Genomic DNA, 20,786 nt, shown 5'->3' on the forward strand with positions numbered 1-20,786 from the left:
AGAGAAAGACAGTATAAAACATATATGATTATCCTTTGAATCATATACATGGAAATTCCAATCCCACTTTCCATATAGAATATATTATTGAAACATGTAACCGAAAAATTGATTGGCACCCTCTAGATAAATTTATAAACCAAACTTTTGTAGGTGCCTACATGTAAACCGTTGTGATGGTGCATTACTAAACGACGGTATAGAAAAGTTTTTAAATAAATAAATATAGTACTGGCACTGTATGAGGTACAATTATTTTTATATAGCTCTGACAGTATGTGCAGTGCTGCACAAGGGAGAAATATTTTATTTTTATTTAGTAACAGTAAACAGAACCGTACATAGTGGCATTATTTTATCTTCAGAAAACACTAGCAGGGTGCACAGCGCTGCAGGAGATACCATTTATTTATTTTTTATTTTTTTTAGAAAGCCGGGCGAGGTAGAGGGCATTTTTGTACGTATACAGTGCTGACAGTAGGTGCGAGGCTGCACGAGGTAGATTATTTTATTTTTCTAAAGTAGAATACGAGCTTTTTCGTTCCCATACCGAGAAAGCTATTGGGGTATCCCTGAAATCAATGCCCCCTTGTTCTCTTCCACCTTTCTGTCCCTCCTCTGTTTGTGTTTCATTTAAGACCCCTAATGGTATCATTAACACCCTGAAAGAGTTTGTGACAGAGGGAATGGGCGCTGCTCCACCCTCTTTTTTTTATTTTTTATCAGGCTGTAGAAGTTGTGGTTCTTGTTTCTCCAGCTGTTGAAACAGCTGGGGATGGGGAGCAGCAGGAGCAGCCCCCCCCCCCCCCCCCCTCCCCAGACTCATTCCTTGCACTTTTGCTATAAAAGGTCCCTTTGAGCGGAGGACTATTTTTCTTTTCTTTCTCTAAACCCGAAAGCGAGGGGTCATGTTTGAGAATCCAAAGCTGGGCTGCCTGAGGACCGGGGGAGGATGTTACTGCTCCCCAGCCTCCATCAGAAGTAAGTGAGGGAAGGGCGCAGTGCGCAGGGCAGAGCAGGCCCGAGGCGCACCAGGGACGGCAGAGCGGGCGCGCACGTGGGGGGCGCTAAAATGCCGCCTCTTTCTCTCTCTTCCGATCAAGGCTGCGGCTGCACCCGCTGTTGCCCCTTCGGGGAGGATCGCCCTCGCTGCTGTGAAACGGCCGCCCCTGCATCTCCAGCTCTTCTGCCTTCTCCGCCCTCGGAGCCCCGCGCGGGAGTTTTGGCCACGCTGGAGAAGAGGGAGCTGTGGGAGAAGTTCCGCGGCGTGGGCACCGAGATGATAGTCACAAAGAGGGGCAGGTAGGTGGGTGGGTGGGTGTCGCATCCCCTCCGGGGGGGGGGGGGCAGAAGAACCAGCTCAGGCCCTTCTTCCCATTCTGGGGCTGCCCCTGCGTCGTGCTGTGCTGATTTCTCAGCAAGCTGCTGTCCCAGGTTCTGCTCCAGGCAATAAGGCCCTCTTTCTTTTCCTAAAATAACTGAGGATGGGGTTTCTAAGAGCTCCCTCCAGAATATCACTGGGCTGCGTTTTGTGAGATAGGGAATGGGATGGGGGGGAAGAGAAGGAGATGGAAGCAAGAGAGTGAGATGGGAAGAGAAGGATACCAAGAGGAGAGCACCAGGGGTGAGGGGACCTGGATAATCCTCTCCTCTCCTGTTCTGTTTTTTTGTTGTTTTTTTTTCCAGAAGGATGTTCCCAGAGTTCTCAGTTTCTCTCTCAGGCCTGGACCCCATTGCCCTGTATGTGCTGACGGTGGAGGCGCTGCCCACGGATAGCTTCCGCTACAAGTGGCGTACCGGAGGGGAGGGGTGGCAACAGAATGGAAAGGCCGAGGCTCTGCTCCCGGCTCGGCTGTACCTGCATCCAGAGTCCCCGGCCCCTGGGGTCCACTGGATGGGCCGCCCTGTCTCCTTCAGCAAGTTGAAAGTGACCAATAACTTGCTGGACCAGAGTGGCCATGTGAGTACCACTGACTAATGAGCAGCAACGATGGGGGAGAGGGGCTGAAGGAGAAACTGTATGCAGGGTATGATAATATTGCATTAAAACACATCCTGAGCTTTGTATCGTATTGCCACTCTGCAGTAACAGCGTAAATAAGGGATTTTTATCTGATAAACGGAACAGATTAAGCTGGTATTCATAGAGCAGCTGCATATGTAGGTAGGTATCACGCAAAAAGGATCATAAATACACATGGACTTTTATCAGCAGAGAGAGTGGGCACTTAAAATCTAATGCTTTCTAATATCTGTTCTATTCACCGTTCCAATGTGATCGTTAGACAATGACTGTCCTACAGCATGGAACACGTTCAGTGCTTTTTTTATGCCATTGTCACTCTGCAGGATCCAAATGTGTCAAAAGTATCCTTAACTGAATTGCTTATGATTCTCCTTTCTTTTCTTTCCCACGTGTCCTTCCTCCCCTTTCTCAGCTAATCCTGTGCTCCATGCACAAGTACCACCTGCGCCTCTGCATAGTCCTGGCCTCAGAGCGCAGGTCCTGTGCCATCAGCACGGCCTTCTCTGCCTCCACGTTTCCTGAGACCGCCTTCATCGCTGTTACCAGCTACCAGAATGAAAAGGTAAAAGTGAGAGAGGAGGATGTGGTAGATGGGGAGGAGGCAGGAGGTCCGCGTTGCACTGCTCCATGTGTAACTCTTCTCCCTTTTGGTTAGTTGCCTCTTGTGGGATAAGAGTGCTGCTCTTATATGCAGTGATATTCCTGGGAGCCAGACTTAACCGCTGTGCGAAGTGTCTCGTGCTGCGTGAGACTGAAACAGGAGGACGGGAGGGAAAGCAGTTTTGATCCCTTACAAATTTGAGAGGATGCATCGGAGCTGCGGGAAAGCAAAGAGGAGAAGGGGGGAGAGTTAACAGGGGTGCCGGAGTGTTTATCGTAGAAGGAGAGAATAGCAGGCCTAGTTGGGCATGTGCAGCCCAGAGAGGAGAAGATTTAGAGATAGGATAACATCGAGATGATGTTTAGTAGGGGTAAGAGTGCTTCCTGTCGCCGGGGCCCACACATGGCCAGCCATACACAATATTTCCGAGGGATGAAGAATCCTTGCAGGCTCACCATTCCTTGCAGGCAACGCCTTCCGCAGTCCCCCAGCCACACTGAGTTCTCAGTGCAATCATTCTTTGAACTCTTTTTTGCGCTTATTATTTCCACAGCTTTCTCAGCTGAAGATTGAGGAGAATCCATTTGCCAAGGGGATCAAAGACTTCAGAAAGCAGAAGCGGAGGTGGGTGCGAGGCTGTGTGTCTCCCTCCCCCCTTTCCCCCTCCCCCCAGCTCCCTTCTGCCATGTGCCCGCACCCAACCCCCCCTCTTCCTCTCCCTGCTCCCCTCCGCCCTTCTCCCCCTGGCTGCTCTGAGTCGCTCTCAGTGTCGAAGGCCCGCACATTGATGGTTGATGGAAACTGGGTCGGCAGGTACCACAGCTCTGAGACCCGGTGCTGAAAGTCACACATTGAGACTGAAAACCATAACTGTTTGTGAATTCTTTTTTTTTTTAAGGGAGAAGATGCTGAAGAATGACCTGGAGAGGAGTGGGATAAAGAATAAGGAAGAGAGGCCCCACGGTTAGTCTTGGCAATGTTTTGGGTTTTTTTTTTGTAGCCTTCTGTGAGAGCACTGAAAGGGGGGACGAGGCATGTGACTGCAAGCCTGTCTCAGAGGCACTGGGACTGTAAAGTGCCCTGGGACTCAGGGGGAAAGGTGCTGTGTTTTTCGGTGACTTGAGAGGTGTCATCACAGAGGCCTATCAGCTAGGGTAAGGTGTGATCACCTCCCTGCCCCCTTTCCACTGAGATCAAATGTAAGTGGAGCCACCAAGGGAGGAGCTTTCATGGCACTGTGATACCTTTCCCTTTCTCCCTCTCTCTGCCCCCCCCCCCCCCTCACTATCCGCATCTCTCTCCTACTCAAAGGGGCCAATGTAATAAGGCGCGCTGATGTCAGCACACTTTCACTCCTGTTTTAGTGCACATTTTTTTCTGCAGCAAGTTAACACTGGTACACAACAGGGGCTTTTAGCTCCTACAAAATGTGCCCAATCCAGAGGGCAAATTCTTGCATCCAAGGCCATTTTTGGCAAGGAATGGGAAGTAAAATCAAAGCATGAGCTCTTTGGGGAAGGCACCTACAACTAGCTTAATAAAGCATAAACTCTCCTATAGGGGGTGGCACCCGTAGCTGAACAGGACACCAAAGCTGGATGCACAGCATCAAAGTGCATATTGTTCAACTGAAGGTGCCTGCCCCTGGGAGCTTACGCGTTGCTTTTTCTTGCCATGTCTTGCCAGAATGGCATTCAGTGTGAGACTGATCACTGTGCATCCCAATGTGTGGGCACATTCTCTTATTCGAGTCCATTTTGACAAGGAATAGCAAGTAAAATAAAAGTATAAGCTCTCTATGAAAGGCACCTACAGCCAGATGAGCAAAGCATAGGCAGTCTGGGTGAGCACCTACAGCTGAACTGTGCCCACTCTAGCACTGTGTGTGCATTGTCCAGCTGTTCAAGAAAAACAATGAAAACCTGTGACTTCCTCAGCGAGCTTACATTGGAAATTTAACTCCTGGATCTGAGGTGGAGTAAACTCACAATTCTGGTGGCCAATGTTGTCCATTGTTGTGCCAGTGTGGTAATCCAGACCCAAGAAGGACTTAAATTTCCAATGCAAGTTCTCTGGGGAAGGAACCTACCGCTGATCAATGTGTAAGCTCTCTGGGGAGGGCACCTGCAGCTAACAGTATGCTAAAGTCAGGATGCACAACACTAAAGATGCATACTATTCAGCTGAAGGTGCCTTCCCCAGAGAGCTTACATTTTGTTCAGCTGTAGGTGAAAGCCCCAGAGAGCTTACACTAGAAATGTCTGAGGTGGAGTAAACTCACATTTCTGGTGGCCAACGTTATTCTGTTGCTGCACCCAGTAGAAAGACTCTACCGCATGGGCACAGCAATAGAACATCATGGCCTCCAGAAATGTGAGTTAACTTTTATTCTACCTCAAAACAGGAGTAAGGAGGTAAGTGCTTGAAGTCAAAAGGGTTGTGACCAAAATGGCCTTGCATGCAAGATTGGCACTGGGCATCCCAACTTGGGCACAGTCTCACATGCAAGACCATTTGGGCAAGGCCAAGTGGAATCAAAGGGTAAGCTCTCTGGGATGGGCAACTACAGCCATTAGGGATGCAAAGAACCAAAGTGCATACTCTTCTGCCGTAGGTGTCCTCCCTAGAGAGCTTACCTTCTGATTTCACTTGGCATAACTTGCCCAAAACGCCTTGCATGTGAGGTTGACCCCGAGTTGGGATGCCCAGTGCCAGTCTTTCATACATGGTCATTTTGGTTGCGCTCCTTCTGTCTTTAAATGTCTTTGCTGCATTGGTGCAGATTTTTCAGGTTAACTCACATTTTAGTGTGCTTTTTTCATTGTGCACGGTTTTATTTACTCCTGTTCCATTTGTATCCCATTAGCTTACTGCATCCTGCAGAGTCCCCTGTTTTTAAAGCATGCGTTAAGTAAAACCTGCACTAAAATTTAACTCCCATTTTAGCATGAGTTTTATTAAATTGGCCCCATAGACAAGGGCAGACTTCTCAGTAGGAAGACTGGGCCATTGCCTAGGACATAGCAAAATGCCACGCTAGGGTCAGACCAAGGTCCATCAAGCCCAGTCTCCGACAGTGGCCAGTCTAGGTCACAAGTACCTGGCACATCCCATGAGGTAAACACGTTTCCTGTTCCTCACTCCCTGAGATGGCAATAATTTTCTTTAGTCTATCTGGCTAATAATAATGTTTTATGGACTTTTCCTGCAAGGAATTTGTCCAAACCTCTTTTAAACCCAACTACGCAAGTCGCCTTCAGCACTTCTCCTGGCAACATAGTCCACGGTTTGATTGTGCGCTGAGTAAAAAAAAAAAAAAAAACTTTCTACAATATGTTTACAATTTGCAGGTTGTTCATTTCATGGGAGTGTGGGCAGGAGCAGCCACCCTGCCTACCAGAAGTCCGTCCAGCGGCTGCATCATCATTTGTGGGCAGTCTGCCGATGCATCATTGCAGGGGGGGGGGGGGAATCTGCTGTGGGCCAGCAGTGACTTTGGAAGGCCCCTCCACACTCCCCAGGCTACTACTTCAGTAATGAATCCCGCCCTCCCCTTAAGCCACGACTTCAGAGGGGAGGTGCCCGGGTTATGGAGCTGCCTGGGGACGCTGTGCATGTAGAGGGAGACAGGCAGAGGTGTGGGTGCTGGGAGAACCCGCCCCCATGCTGCTGCTGCTGCTCCTCCTATCTCACGTGTTAGCAGCATTGTGTGATGTATCCTGCGCCACCTCCAATCAGCCGCTCCGAGTCTCCCCTCCTCTGGTGGGAGATTCCACGTCCCGTGCAGGACTCTATTTATGAACAGGAGGTTTTAATCCTCCCGTTTCAGGAATGGTCAAAAGGGTTAGGTGGCAGGGCATTATCCCTCCCTCCGTCCCCGCTGTTGCAAACATTCTCAGTCTCAAGCAAAAGGCCAAGAAGGGACTTGTCCTCGGCTTATAGGTGCAAACCCAACACACTGCATCGTAGCCAAAAAGAGAGTGAGAAGTGACACAGGAGACTCACCACAGATGTGGGAGACCTGACAGTTCTGGGTCAGATGTGAATCATGAGCTGAGGATGGTTTCTTCCCCGGCCTCTGGGGTGAGATTGAGAAACTGTAAAACCTGGGGGAGGGGGCTTAATACCCTGCTTCTCAACCCCCCCCACTAAGGACATGAAACTGTCTGCATCCTCATCGTGGGAGGAACAGAGGAGTAGTGGTGGTGTCATGGGGTGGGTGGGGGGGCAGGGCAGAAGCTCAGGTAATGGTGGTCGACGCATGCACTGGTTGAGAGCTTTATTACTTATTTATTCTACACCTGCAGCAGTTAAAAGACTGAAATATTCACCAGAGAGCCCAACAGCTGGAGGGAAGGAAACCCCGGACCCTGGACGGGAGAACGGAGGTCTGGAAACAGATAAGGCTGACCGTGTGGTGACAGAGGGAGCCCCCACGGCGCACGGTTCCCCCGGGATAGCTCCCCGGGCCTGTCCGGTCCCTTCCTCGCCTGATGCCCCATCTTTGTGCACTCTAAGCCCTTCCCTTTTGCACCCTTCAGTCGACCACAGGTTGGTATAGAAGAACCTCAGCATGGGAACATGTGTGTGGGGGGGGGGTGCGTGTGCATGTGTACTGAGGGAAGAGGGCTACCCTCCCATCTCTTTCCCCGTCTAAGCTGACCACCTGTCTTCCTCCTGCTCGGTAGTTAGACAGCTAGATCCATTCTGAAAATTTACCCCATGGTAAGACAGTTCTACGTTAATATAATTCTCGCTCTCTCTCTCTCTCTCTTTGCCTTTTTGTCTTTCTCTGCTCCAGACCTATTTCCTGTGTAGTAGAACTGGGTGAAGGATTCATTAATAGTAACTTTGCATTTGATCTCCGAGTCATCCAGTTTCAGTTGTGGGGCTCTCTGACTCTCTCTCTCTCTCTCAGCTCCTACTCCTCCTATTCAGCATTTACATAGTGCTACAAGGTATGCGCAGTGCTGTACGGGATGTATAGAAGAGACAGCCCCTTCTTTGTGGAGCTTACAGTCAAGGCAGGCAGGGATCTTAATCCCCCTCTAAAGTCTAAACAGGACAACAGTCAGTGTGGGTGGGTATGCATGGGTTGGGGGGGGGGGGGATGAGGATGCGGGAATTATTATTATTTTAAGCACTAAAGTCACAGATAGGAAACAGTCCTTGCTCCATGGAGCTTACACTCTAGTCAAGATACGCAGACAAGATAAATAAGAGGATCTGCAAGCTTTGGCACTTAGAAAAACGGTTAACATCACGAGGAGGAAGAATGAAGGTTCAAGTTTTGAAAGCAACCTCAAAGAGGTGAGTTTTTTTTTTTTTTTAGACGGGATTTGAATCTGGCAAGAGAGGGAGCATGGTACATGTGTTCAGGTAATTTATCCCAGGCATCTGCAGGCCGGTGCAATATCGGCTCGCATAAAACAGGCCACTCACGATCAAGCGTCTGCTCTCCTAGCGCGCCCCCAGCCACCTCTCCTGGGCACGTGACGCACTATTTAAATGAGAGGCGGTGCTAAAACGGAGGCGCTGGGGGAAAATTGTGCCGACCCTAGCGCCTCCTCTGCAACGGGCACACAGGAGAGGTGGCTGTCAGAGCGTCCGTTTTCCCCCGCCCACCTGCACAAGATACCAGCACAAGGTAGATGGCCTGGACCGTCTTTCTTGTGCATCTATCTTGGGCACCCAGAATTTTTTTTTTGTTGATTTTTTTTTTTTTTTTACCCTTCAATCTGCTTTCTGTGGTTCCTCCTACTTAGTATGGCGATAATACTAAATGGAGGAATCCCAGAAAGGCAGGAATTTTTCTTTTTCCAGTGAGCCCTTGAGCGCGGCATAACCCTTTATAGCAGCCCCGGGCTGGCGTAAACTTTGCCGCGTTGCAATGGGCGCATTGGCCGCAATGCAATGGGTATTGCATCGGCCAGTGGGTGCAGCAAGGTGGAAAGCCCAGAGCTGAGATTTGGCGATGGAGGAGGAGAGTACAGATAAGAGCAGCCCGATGATGAACGAAGTATGAGAAGAAGGGTGTACGGGGAAATAAAGACAGGCGAGGTCATGAGAGGTGGCTGAGGGAATGCACTTCTGCCCAGGGATCATTTGCTTTCTAGGACAAGTTTACTCTTCTGCTAATTGAGGTGAGTTACATGCATTCATAACGCCTATTGATGGAATGTCGTCGGTAGGGTTAGCCAGCATTTTATCTGTCCTTTTTCTTCCCTTATGCCTCCTTATTTAAACAGATGGCTAGGTCACAGTAGAATCTTCCTCTCTCCTTCTGCGTCTCCCATAGACTTCATTCCTGCATAGCAGAGTTGGTTAAATGATGCTGCTGAATAGTTTTAATAATAACTTTACATTTGCATTTGATTCATTTCAGTCCTGGGGCTGAGGAGTAGTGTGGGGAGATCATTAGGAGGGTGGGGGCTCAGCCGCATCCCTGTGTCACTCCTGCCTGCGGCGTCCGTCTGCCCGTTGTTTATCTTACAGCTGCTAGTTGAATACCTGGATTTAATCATATCAGAGGTTTTTTTTCTCCCTGATTCCATTTTAAAGTAGTTTTAAGTCAGAGGATCAGGATACCAAATTGAATTAAGTCAATAAAACATGCAAATATTCTCCCCAAGGGGATGTGTTTTTTACACGGTTGTTAATCAGAAATTGGTCTGGTGCTTGGGGAGGAATCCAATTTGATTAATATTCAGGATTTTGCTGTTTAAACGACTACCACAAGGGTGCTCTTTTGTTGAGAATATTACAGAATAGTTTACTAATATTATTGTTGATTCTTATTCCTCTCTAATTATTTGGATTAGTGGTATAACCCCAATATTGACTGGGTAAATGTAACATCAGGACTTGCTAGAGACAGTTCCTGGATGTAATAAATCACTGCTTCATGGAGCAATTGGTTCAGGAACCAACAAGCGAGGGAGTTATTTTAGATTTAATTCTTAGTGGAACGCAAGATTTGGTGAGAGAAGTAATGGTGGTGGGGCCACTTGGCAACAGTGATCATAACATGATCAAATTTAAACTAATAACTGGAAGGGGGACAATAAGTAAATCTGCAGCTCTAACACTAAATTTTAAAAAGGGAAACTTTGATAAAATGAGAAAAATAGTTAGAAAAAAACTGAAAGGTGCAGCTGCAAAGGTTAAAAGTGTTCAACAGGCATGGACATTGTTTAAAAATATAATCCTAGAGGCACAGTCCATATGTATTCCGCGCATTAAGAAAGGTGGAAGGAAGGCAAAACAATTACCGTCAGGGTTAAAAGGTGAGGTGAAAGAGGCTATTTTAGCCAAAAAATATCCTTCAAAAACTGGAAGAAGGATCCATCTGAAGAAATAGGATAAAACATAAGCATTGTCAAGCTAAGTGTAAAAACATTGATAAGACAGGCGAAGAGAGAATTTGAAATGAAATTGGCCATAGAGGCAAAAACTCATAATAAAAACTTTTTTAAATATATCCAAAGCAAGAAACCTGTGAGGGAGTCGGTTGGACCATTAGATGACAGAGGGGTTAAAGGGGCTCTTAGGGAAGATAAGGCCATTGCAGAAAGACTAAATGAATTCTTTGCCTCCGTGTTTACTAATGAGGATGTTGGAGAGATACCATTTCTGGAGATGGTTTTCAGGGGTGATGAGTCAGACGAACTGAACAAAATCACTGTGAACCTGGAAGATGTAGTAGGCCAGATTGACAAACTAAAGAGTAGCAAATCACCTGGACCGGATGGTATGCATCCTAGGGTTCTGAAGGAACTCAAAAATGAAATTTCTGATCTATTAGTTAAAATTTTTAACCTATCATTAAAATCATCCATTGTACCTGAAGACTGGAGGGTGGCCAATGTAACCCCAATATTTAAAAAAGGCTCCAGGGGCGATCCAGGTGACTATAGACCAGTGAGCCTGACTTCAGTGCCGGGAAAAATAGTGGAAACTATTCTCAAGAACAAAATTGTAAAGCATATAGAAAGACATGATTTAATGGAACACAGTCAACATGGATTTACCCAAGGGAAGTCTTGCCTAACAAATCTGCTTCATTTTTTTGAAGGGGTTAATAAACATGTGGATAAAGGTGAACCGGTAGATGTCGTGTATTTGGGATTTTCAGAAGGCGTTTGACAAAGTCCCCTCATGAGAGGCTTCTACGAAAACTAAAAAGTCATGGGATAGGAGGCGATGTCCTTTCGTGGATTACAAACTGGTTAAAAGACAGGAAACAGAGAGTAGGATTAAATGGTCAATTTTCTCAGTGGAAAAGGGTAAACAGTGGAGTGCCTCAGGGATCTGTACTTGGACCGGTGCTTTTCAATATATATATAAATGATCTGGAATGGAATACGATGAGTGAGGTTATCAAATTTGCAGATGATACAAAATTATTCAGAGTAGTTAAATCACAAGCAGACTGTGATACATTACAGGAGGACCTTGCAAGACTTGAAGATTGGGCATCCAAATGGCAGATGAAATTTAATGTGGACAAGTGCAAGGTGTTGCATATAGGGAAAAATAACCGTTGCTCATTCAGCGCTGTCCAGTCAGTCTTCGCCTCTGGGCAATTGTCATTGTGATGGAATCTTCTGGCAGGAAGTGATGTCGTGCGTTCCTACACCTCTCTTTGCAGTGTTGCTGACATGCATTGCATTCTCTCTCTTTTTCATTCCAGCCAGGCATATCCAGCGACCGGGCTGAACCTCACCCACCTTGGAAACATCACAACTAATTTTCCACCCTCCAGCCGGCGAGGGAGACTCTCTCCTTTCTGTGCAGCCCCCCCTCTTGCTGGCAAGTTGGACTCTGCCTTCACACCTTGCTCCTCGTTGGAGGCCCCGTGGTATCCACCCCTCGGCTCTTGGGTTCCCTTCTTGGGGCCCCATTCCCTCTCTCTGACCCCCGTCCTACTTCCAAGGGCCCACCAGTGGCACAATGGCCCCCACTGCTGACATTGGAGAGGTTGTTCCAGAAACGGAGTTGGCAGCTGCTGCTGGTGCCTGTGTCCCTCTTGTGCCCTGACAGGGAATCGTGGGAGGGTTTCTGCAGAGCTGATGCTGCAAAAGACTGTGAGGGGATCCACTGAGGGCCAGACCAGGCCTGGAATTCTCCTTTTCCCCTTCTGATGCCTTGTGGCATTGCCATCCCTGTCTCTCCTGCTTGACGTCGCCAGAATGCATCCGGAGAGGAGCAAGGTGTCAGCCGCAGATCCATACGTTTGTTAATTATTTGATGCGATGTTTTGGTTTTTTTTTTTTTTTTAATCTCAAAATGGAGTCAAATTAAATTTCTCCCCGTGACTCACATCCCAGAGCTGACTGAGCTGTAACACCTTAGCCAAGGCTGTATCCTGATGCAACCACTGCACACACAAACACAGATTTTTACAGGTACAAAGTCTCATCCTGCTGGCTGACAGAATTTTACCTGGGTAAAATTAACTAGAAAAACAAAGGAAGAGCGGGGGTGGGGGGATTGTCCCAGGAGCGGGGTCTAAATTTATCCCAGTGATGCCAATATTCAGTGCTGTTTTGATAAATTTAGCTGGACAAGTCTGGCAGGTGAAATCGCTGACCTAAGGTTACCTGGGCATTCAGCAGCAGACTTACCTGTTTAAGTCCCATTGAATATCCAGGCTAAAGTTGCCCAGTACCTTCCCGCTCACCGCACCACTCAGTATGGAGCTCGTTGTGTGTTATACTGAGGAGCATTATATCAGAATGATAAAAAGAAACATGTCACAGGTTATAAAGGGGACAAGTTTTACTATCACAGGATCATCTGGCATGGCTAGAAGTTATCTGAGAAGTTATGACCCCCATTAAAAATGATGTGGAAATAAATTATATTTATACATGTGTGTGTATGTGTGTGTTTTATATATGTATAAAAACATATGTGCTGTGTAGGTCCAGATATTCATTGAACCCTGTTATGTCATAGGTGTTGGAATAGGGGCCACAAGGGCCATGGCTGGGACTAAAATCTGGTCCTTTCTGCAGAATCTGGGGCTGGGTCGAGCAGGCAGCAAGAGGAGGAGAACAACGGTGCATCAGTAGTGTCTTCCAACTCTGGCGGCTCTGGGCTCTTCATTGTTGTCATTGAGTCACCTTGGCTACCTTTCCTTGCTATTGCATGGCTCCTGTGGCCTTCTTGCCTAACCTTGATTTATCTCGTGACAGCCTTGACCTTCTTGCTTTGTCCTGCAGCCTCCTTGGCCTTCCCCTGCCTTGTGGCCTTCAGGCTTTCTAATCTCGCCTTGCATTGCCTTTTGGCCTGCTTAGGCCTCCTTTGTCTGTTTCTCATTTGTCTCATATGTACCTTGCTTTGCATTAGTTTTCTATATTTGTATATTCTTCGCCCTATTCTCATGGTTCTTGCCATTCTAGTCTTGTCCTGTCCAGTCCTTTTGTCTTGCTCGGTTCTCCCTGTGGTCCCCCACTCTCTGTGGGCCTCCGGTTCCAGTCCTTGTCTCCAGCCCAGAGCCAGTTCAAGGGGATTATGCGCCCTAGGTGAACCTTTTGTCTTGCGCTCGCCCTCCCCCCCCCCCCAAGTCACGCCACCACCACCTGGTCTCAACCCCGACTCAAAGTCAGCGACTCCTCCTACCTCATTCGTGACCACCAATTGTGGGCTCTGGGCTGCGAGAAGGTTGGGCAGTGCTCGTGGCCTGCCGAATCTCTATTCTTCTTTGCTGCTGTTTGCAGCCCTGCATAGCTGTTCTAGTCTTCGGTGCCCCCTTAATTGTCATTGCTCTAGTCAAGGGCCTACTTCGCCTAATAGAACACACCGGCCCTGCTCCAGCCCCTGCATGTCTCCAGCCCCTGCCTGTCTGTAGTGCCAGTGCCTTTCCCAGACTCCAATTCCAGTCCTTGTCTCCTGCTTCAGCCCTGCCTTCAGTAACAGCCATGTCTCCAGTTCCTGTCCTACCCGGTTGCTATCATGTACCATGCCAAGAAAGTCTTGCAGGCCCCCAGAAAGGGGGTGGGGACTGGTCAGGCCAAAGACCTTCTCTTGCTCTGTCTTGAAGTCTTGTACTGCTCCTGTTGGGGGAATAACAGAATCCAGCCTGTCCTTGTCTCTTCCACCTCTATGGGGATGGTGTTCCATGCATCCACTACCCTCTCCGGAAGAAATGTGGTCTTAGATTACTTCAGAATCTTCCCCCTTTCACCATCATCCCATGATCTCTCATTCTAAAGCCTCCTTTCTTTTGAAAGAGGCTCGCTTCCTGTGCATAGAAATCTTGTAGGTATTTAAATGTCTATATTATATCTCCCCTATCTTGCGTTTCCTTAAGGGTAAACATGATTAGATTTTTAAGTCTGCCCCCTTATGCTTTAGAATGAAGACTGGTGATCATCTTAGCTACCCTCTGGCCTGATTCCAACTAGTTTATATCCTTTTGAAGGTGCAGTGTCCAGAATTGTACACAGTATTCTAAGTGAGGTCTCACCAGGGACCTATAGGGGGCAATATCACCTCCCATTTTCTGCTGACCATTACTCTCCCTATGTTGGCCAAGCATCTTTCTTTTGCAGTCACTTTATTTACCTTTTTATCCATCTTAAGCTCATCAGATACGATCACCTCTAGATTCTGCTCTTTCATGCTTAGAAGAATATCACTCACTATACTGTACCTTTCCCTTGGGTTTTAGCATCCTAAATGCATGACTGCATTTTTTTTGGCATTAAATTTTAGCTGCTAGACCCTAGACCATTCCTCAAGCTTTGCTAGATCACTCCTCATATTTTCTGAACCTTCCTGAATGTCTACCCTGTTGCATATTTTGGTATCATCGGCAAAAAGACAAATCATTCCTGAAAATCCTTCCACAATGCCGCTTAGGAAAATATTGGAAAGAAATGGTCCAAGGACCGATCCTTGAGGCACAACACTAGTAATGCCCCTCCCCTCTCCTTGGAGTGAATTCTATGTACCATTACCCTTTTTCAACTCCCACTCAACCAGTTTCTAACTCAGTCACTTTAGGATTCATACCAAGGATGCTCAATTTATTTATAAATGGCCTATGTGGAACTATATCAAATGCCGTACTGAAATCCAAGTACACTACATCCAGCGCTCTCCTCGATCCAACTCTCTGGTCATCCAGTCAAAAAAATTGATCATATTCGTCAGACAAGACCTACCTCTGGCAAAACCATACTGCTTCAGATCTTTCTATTCACTGGATTCCAGAAACTGCACTATCCTCTATAATGAGCTAGGGTGAAGTGGCCACTTCAGGCAGCAAAAGTTTGAAGCAACAATGCCACACCAAAACACTCCGGGGCCTTCTCACCTTGCCACCAGACAAATTTACCGATATACCCACAGGGCTCCCATCCCCCAAGGGCTAGAAGAAGAGCCTCGTGGCAGCACAGGAAAATGACATGCCTGTGAGGATGAGAAAAGTCCCCATGGGCCACCAATTGAATCCAACCAGTGTTCCCTCTGAGCTGTGCACATGTGTGCGCGCAGACGGCCCATGAAGGCCGCGCACATTGTACAAAGTTCAGCGCACAGAGTTTTCAATCCTAGAGTTTTTCCAAAAACTAGACAAATTATTAAGCATAATATCATTATACTTGCATAGCAATGATGGGAGACACCTAACGTGCACTACATAATATCTGTGCCACCCTGTGGGTTAAGAGATCTCTGACTCATCTCTACACAGTCCATAGTATTGGTTTAAACACTTGCTCCAAAGTTCAAGTGCAGATGAGATAAAGGTCCTGATTTACAGTGTCTTGCTAGCCATCAAACTGAACTCCTCTATGCTGGCTGTTACAGATATAAATGAACACATGGCCAAATTTGTAAAGCTGCCAGTTTGAGAAGTAAAAATTATGCATTTGAATTTCTTGAAGTCATCAACAGTGTTGTTCAAAATGATATAATGCAAGAAATTTCTTCGGCATTGCTCCACACTTTAACCGTTGATGAAAGCACTGAAATATCTTTGACCAAATGCTTATTACTTTACTTTAAGTATTGGCCTAGCAATGCTTTGGATTACAAAGTATCGTTTGGTGGCATTTTGTGATTAGAACATTGCGATGCTGCTTTAATCGTATCTGCCATCAAAGTCTTTTATACAGCAAACAAGCTTGATTTAAGGAAGATGGTTATGTTTACATCGGACGGAGTCTCTGTTATATTAGGAAGAAAAAATGGAGTAGCAGCACAGTTGAAAAAAGAAATCCCACACCTAACTCAGCAACACTGTGTAGCACATCATGAAGATTTATGAATAACTGGTACATGGAAAGAAGTCAAACTGATGCAAGACATTGAAACTCTTATCAGAACTGTGTACTCGATGTTTAGTAAGTCTATTTCGAAATAGTTAAATTTCAAGAAATCGTTGACGCCTCAGAGCATGATTCAGTGGCATTCAGACCTTTAAATGAAGTGCGATGGCTGTCGAGGCATTTTGCTGTGCAAGCTATAGTTCGAAACTATGCTGTTTTGTTACAATATTTCGAGGAAGAGCAGGGAAAAGACCCAATTGCCAAATACTGTTTCAAGAAGCTGAGCACTTCTGAGTTTAGGGTAGCTCTGGAAAATTTGAATGATGTTCTATCAGATTTGGCTTCATTGACTCTTCAGAAGAAGAAGAAGGGTTTAACAACTCTAGAAGCTCACCCTTTAGCTCGAGGCAAACTGAACAAGATCAGAAGTCAATATCTAACAAGCTCACCTCAGTGGAGTCAAAGTGTTAAAGCACTATTACAGGTACCAACCAATAGTGCAGTCAACACAAGCTCGCTGATCACATTTGTCAATCTCTTGTGTGTCCATCTGGATGAAAGGTTTCCAGAAGAGGAAGTACAGGCATGGGCTGCATTTGATATTGGGTCACTTGTCAATTGTGACTTCGATTTCGGAATTGATAACATAAAATCACTTTGTGCTCAATATAAAGAGTTTCTGCCTGAGGAGTTAACAGTAATTGATCAATACAACGACTTCAAATTCGTTGTTGCTGAGAAAATCAAAGACAAAGTTGTTTCAAATTTGTCATCTATGTTGTCGTTTGTAACTCAAAATGAACAATTCAAAGACCTCACTGTGTTGATGGATATTGGAGGAACATTCATGGCATCCAGTGTAGACTATGAACATGGCTTCAGTTTAATGAACGCTACGAAAACCAAATCGCAGAATCGGTTACAGACGGAGCATTTGGATATGCTCATGCATGTGAAGAACTATCAACTAGATGGCGGAAATATAGATCTTGACAGAATCTATAACGAATGGACAAATGTCAAAGACCTCAAGGAAAAAATGTGAATATTATGGATTGTGAAGTTGTGAACTGAGTTATGAGGCGCAGTCGCCCAGTATATATGGTATAAAACAAATAAACTGTTACGCTTTCTACTTGCTATACCTTAGTAGGCTCTTTAGTTAAGAAGTATATAAACATGTTAACATTTCACTTGGTTTTCACTTATTTTTTAACTCCAGTAGGCTGAGTTGTAAGTTTGGATGCACAACATTAAGTAAAGTTTCGGAAAAGTTGCACACAACAAAATTTTTGCGCACATACCATGTCAGAAATTAGAGGGAACATTGAACCCAACCCATCGGTGACGAAAAAGGAAGGAAGTCCAGTGGTCTTCCAGCGGAGCCCAACCCGCTGGTGGCCAAAAAATGGAGGAAGCCCAGCAGACATACCTGGGAACTCTCCAGATTTGATCCGGAGACTCCAGAATTCCAAAGGAATTGCCAGGACTCTGGGTGAAAACTCTGGGCTTGGGAGTGCTGCTGCTACTATTCCGAGCTCCTGTGTGGGCCTAGATGAAGAAGTCACCTGAGCCTGCGTGATCGGGAAGGATCCATAGGCACATGCCAGAAGGAGCAGGGGGAGCGTCAGGTGCACAAAGGAGCAGAGTGTCGGTGGGCCCTCATCGGAAGAAGGAGCAGGGGGTGTGTCAAGGCATGCTGAGCTAGAAGCATGCACATGGCAGGAAGATAGAGCAGTCCAATAAGCTGCATGAGCCTAAAAGGCTGCTAATGGTGAGTTCAGGCTGGGGGTAGAGGAAGAGAGAGAAGGTGGTGTGACTGTGTGTATGTATCTTTGAGTGGACATATTTGTATGAGGGAGTGAATGTGAATGGGCAAGTGTATGTTGGACTGTGAAGAAGTGAGTAAGTAGGTTTGTGTGTGTAGAAGAAAGAAGAGTGGGCATGTGCATGAGAACATGTATGTATGAGCATGTAAGAATGAGCACGTATGTGTGTGTGTGTTAGTGTATGACCTATCCCCCCCCCAACCGAATTTTTTTTTTTTTTACTAACCAGTCTGTAGTTCTCAGCTTCTTCCTTACTTCCACTTTTGTGAATAGGAACGACATCCGCCCATCTCCCATCCTTTGGCACTATTCTCAACTCTAAAAAAAACATTGAAAAGTTCAGCCAGTATTACTGCCAGAGCTTCTCTAAGTTCCCATAATTCCCTCGGATGTATCCCATCTGGATATATAGCTTTATCTACTTTAAGTTTAATTAAGTACTCATGAACACATTTTTCTGAAAATTGATTAAGGTTTACCTCACTTTCAACCTTATTTGTGTTTGTTTTGTGTGATTCTATTCCATGCCCTTCCACAGTGAACACTGAACAGAAATATTTGTTAAGCAATTTTGATTTTTCCTCATTAGCCTCTTCATATTTCCCCCCATTCTTCACTTCTGAATCCCACAATGCCACTTCTACACTTCCTTCTATTACTAATATATCTATAAAAAGTCTTGTCTCCCTGTTTTACTGTATTTGCTATTTTTTTCCATTTGAATCTTTGCATTCCTGACTACTTTCCCAGCTTCTCTTAGCTTTTCTAGATATTGTCGCTTGTCTTTCTCTTTCTGTGATCTCTTGTAGTTTATGAATGCTAATTTTTTCCCTTACCTTTTCAGCTAATTCTTTAGAAAACCATAGCAGCCTCTTTTCCTCTTTCCCTTATTTACTTTCCTAATAAAAAGGTTTGTTGTCCTTCTGTCTCGATTTAGTTTTGCTCACTGCTCTACTTCCCCTAGATTTTCTCATCCAGCTAGTGATGCCTTGAGATGCTCCCTCATTTTAACAAAGTTAGTTTTCCTGAAGTCTAGGATCCTCTCTTTTGAATGAACCTTCATCTCTAATACTGAACCATACCATACAGTGCTCACTGGATCCCAAATGATCATCCACTATAATATCAGAAACATTGTCCCCATTGGCAAGCACCAGGTCTAGTATTGTCTTCTCCCATCTGGGTTCTGTTACCAGTTGTCAGAACAGTTCTTCCTGCAGAGAATCCAGGATCTCCATGTTTCTAGAAGACACTGCAGCCAGGATTTCTCAATCAACATCCGGTAGATTGAAATCCCCCTAGCAATATTACCTCCCCGTTCATAGCAATTTTGTGAATATTCTCCATTAAGTCTCTATCCATTTCTTCCATCTGTGATGGAGGTCTGTATATTACACCATTATGAATAGATGTTCCATTTCCTCTTTCCAGATTAACCAACAATGCCTCCACCTTACCTTGTACGCCCTGCAATTCTTTTGCTTTAATATATTTAATATATACATATAAAATATAATATATTTAATATATACATATAAAATATATATACATATATATACAAAATATATTAAAAGCAAAAGAATTGCAGGGCGTACAAGGTAAGGGGGAGGCATTGTTGGTTAATCTGGAAAGAGGAAATGGAACATCTATTCATAATGGTGTAATATACAGACCTCCATCACAGATGGAAGAAATGGATAGAGACTTAAAGAGAGAGAGTGGGAGGGGGAGAGAGAGAGATTGCTATGCCTCCTCCTTATGATCCTAGTTTAAAGCTTTCTGTGCACTCTCTTCAACAGATGGACCCCCATCTCTACTCAACAGTTGAAAAACATCATCCCATGGTCCAGGAAGCAGAAACGCTCTTGTTGGCACCATCTATGTGGCCATTCATTACTCTCCAGAATGTGAGTTTCCCTACCTGGGCCTTTATCCTTGACTAGGAGGATGGAGGAAAATACTACCTATGCACGTATCTGCTTTACCCACCCAGAGTCACAAAGTCACTTTTTATACAATCTGTGTGGTACCTAGCAGTATCATTTGTGCCAACATGAATCAGCATCATAGTCAGAAGACTTGAGGATTTTCAGCAATTTCTCCATAATGTTTTAGATTTTGATACCCAGCAGTCAGCACACTTACAGGGAAAATAGCTTTGGTGATACGATGTTTCCTGGCCATCCTCAGCTGTTGGGAGCTTTTGGTCCTGTTGAAAGAAAGAAATGAGAAAGACCTACCAAAGTCTATACCTTTTCTTCAACTATCATGCAAGTAAAATTATCTCATTTGTGCAATCTAACTTCCACCTCCACACTCAGAATCTCTATTTGTAGTCTTGTTTGCTTGTTTAATTGTTGTTTGGAAGTATAACGCATCTCATCTTGTTCTTTCTGACTATAAAACTATTTATAAATCTACGAGGTATGTAGTTTTGTGTTGCTCCCTTTATAGAATCTTGTTGCTTAGGGTATAAAAGTAAACCAGAGCAACTAGAAATTATTACCACATAGATCAAATATGATGCTACTAATTAGAGCTTGGTTGGCTTAGAAAACCCAACCAAAAAGGCATTCTACTGCACCTACATCATGCTATTTGTCTTCACAAAATCTGACCTTTAGTAATGAGTTCCACGGGTTAACTAGGCATTTTGTGAAGACTAAATGTGAAACATAAAAGGTGCCAACTTGGGTTAGATTAATGATTCATCAAGCCCAGCATCCTGTCTCCAACAGTGGCCAGTCTGGGTTACTTGGAAAAACCCAGCAGATCCTAATTGGAAAGTCCATTTTCTCTTGCTCACTCCCAGATGTTTAAAATGGTGACAAAGTCTATCTGGCTAATAATTATTTATAGACCTGTTCTCCAAAGCTTGTCCAAACCTTTTTTAAACTCAGTTATTACTAGCCTTGACCATAGAAACATGGAAACATGACGGCAGAAAAAGACCATTTGGCCCATCCAGTCTGTTAGGGAATTAGCAATCTGTTGTTACTTAGGAGAGTTGTGGGTGGATCCTTGGACCAGTGGCAGATGACCACGCCCCC

General features: G+C 45.4%; 1 protein-coding gene across 3 annotated transcripts; it reads left to right on the top strand.

The window, feature by feature from the left end:
* Positions 1–898: 898 nt before the first annotated feature.
* On the top strand, positions 899–20,156 carry LOC115094202 (T-box-containing protein TBX6L-like). 3 transcript variants are annotated; one of them, XM_029607007.1, is made up of 8 exons: positions 899–981; positions 1,104–1,302; positions 1,687–1,960; positions 2,439–2,588; positions 3,181–3,251; positions 3,526–3,590; positions 6,935–7,178; positions 19,536–20,156. In XM_029607007.1, the coding sequence occupies exons 1-8, from the start codon at positions 909–911 to the stop codon at positions 19,645–19,647; spliced, it is 1,188 nt and encodes a 395-aa protein (XP_029462867.1). In that variant the 5' UTR covers positions 899–908; the 3' UTR covers positions 19,648–20,156. The 3 variants fall into 3 exon arrangements, with proteins under 3 accessions (XP_029462867.1, XP_029462865.1, XP_029462866.1); XM_029607005.1 differs by lacking the exon at positions 19,536–20,156 and adding an exon at positions 11,320–12,451; XM_029607006.1 differs by lacking the exon at positions 19,536–20,156 and adding an exon at positions 11,320–12,451 and having other exon boundaries at positions 1,690–1,960.
* Positions 20,157–20,786: the final 630 nt, after the last annotated feature.

This window comes from Rhinatrema bivittatum, chromosome 6 (assembly GCF_901001135.1).
Source record: "Rhinatrema bivittatum chromosome 6, aRhiBiv1.1, whole genome shotgun sequence".
Taxonomy (NCBI): domain Eukaryota; kingdom Metazoa; phylum Chordata; class Amphibia; order Gymnophiona; family Rhinatrematidae; genus Rhinatrema; species Rhinatrema bivittatum.

Bases quoted from the DNA above. Each gene is read 5' to 3' on its own strand.
- LOC115094202 (XM_029607005.1), top strand. From the start codon at position 909: ATGTTTGAGAATCCAAAGCTGGGCTGCCTGAGGACCGGGGGAGGATGT. The intron at 982-1,103 runs GTAAGTGAGGGA...CTTCCGATCAAG, and splicing joins CTCCCCAGCCTCCATCAGAA to GCTGCGGCTGCACCCGCTGT. The intron at 3,252-3,525 runs GTGGGTGCGAGG...TTTTTTTTTAAG, and splicing joins TTCAGAAAGCAGAAGCGGAG to GGAGAAGATGCTGAAGAATG.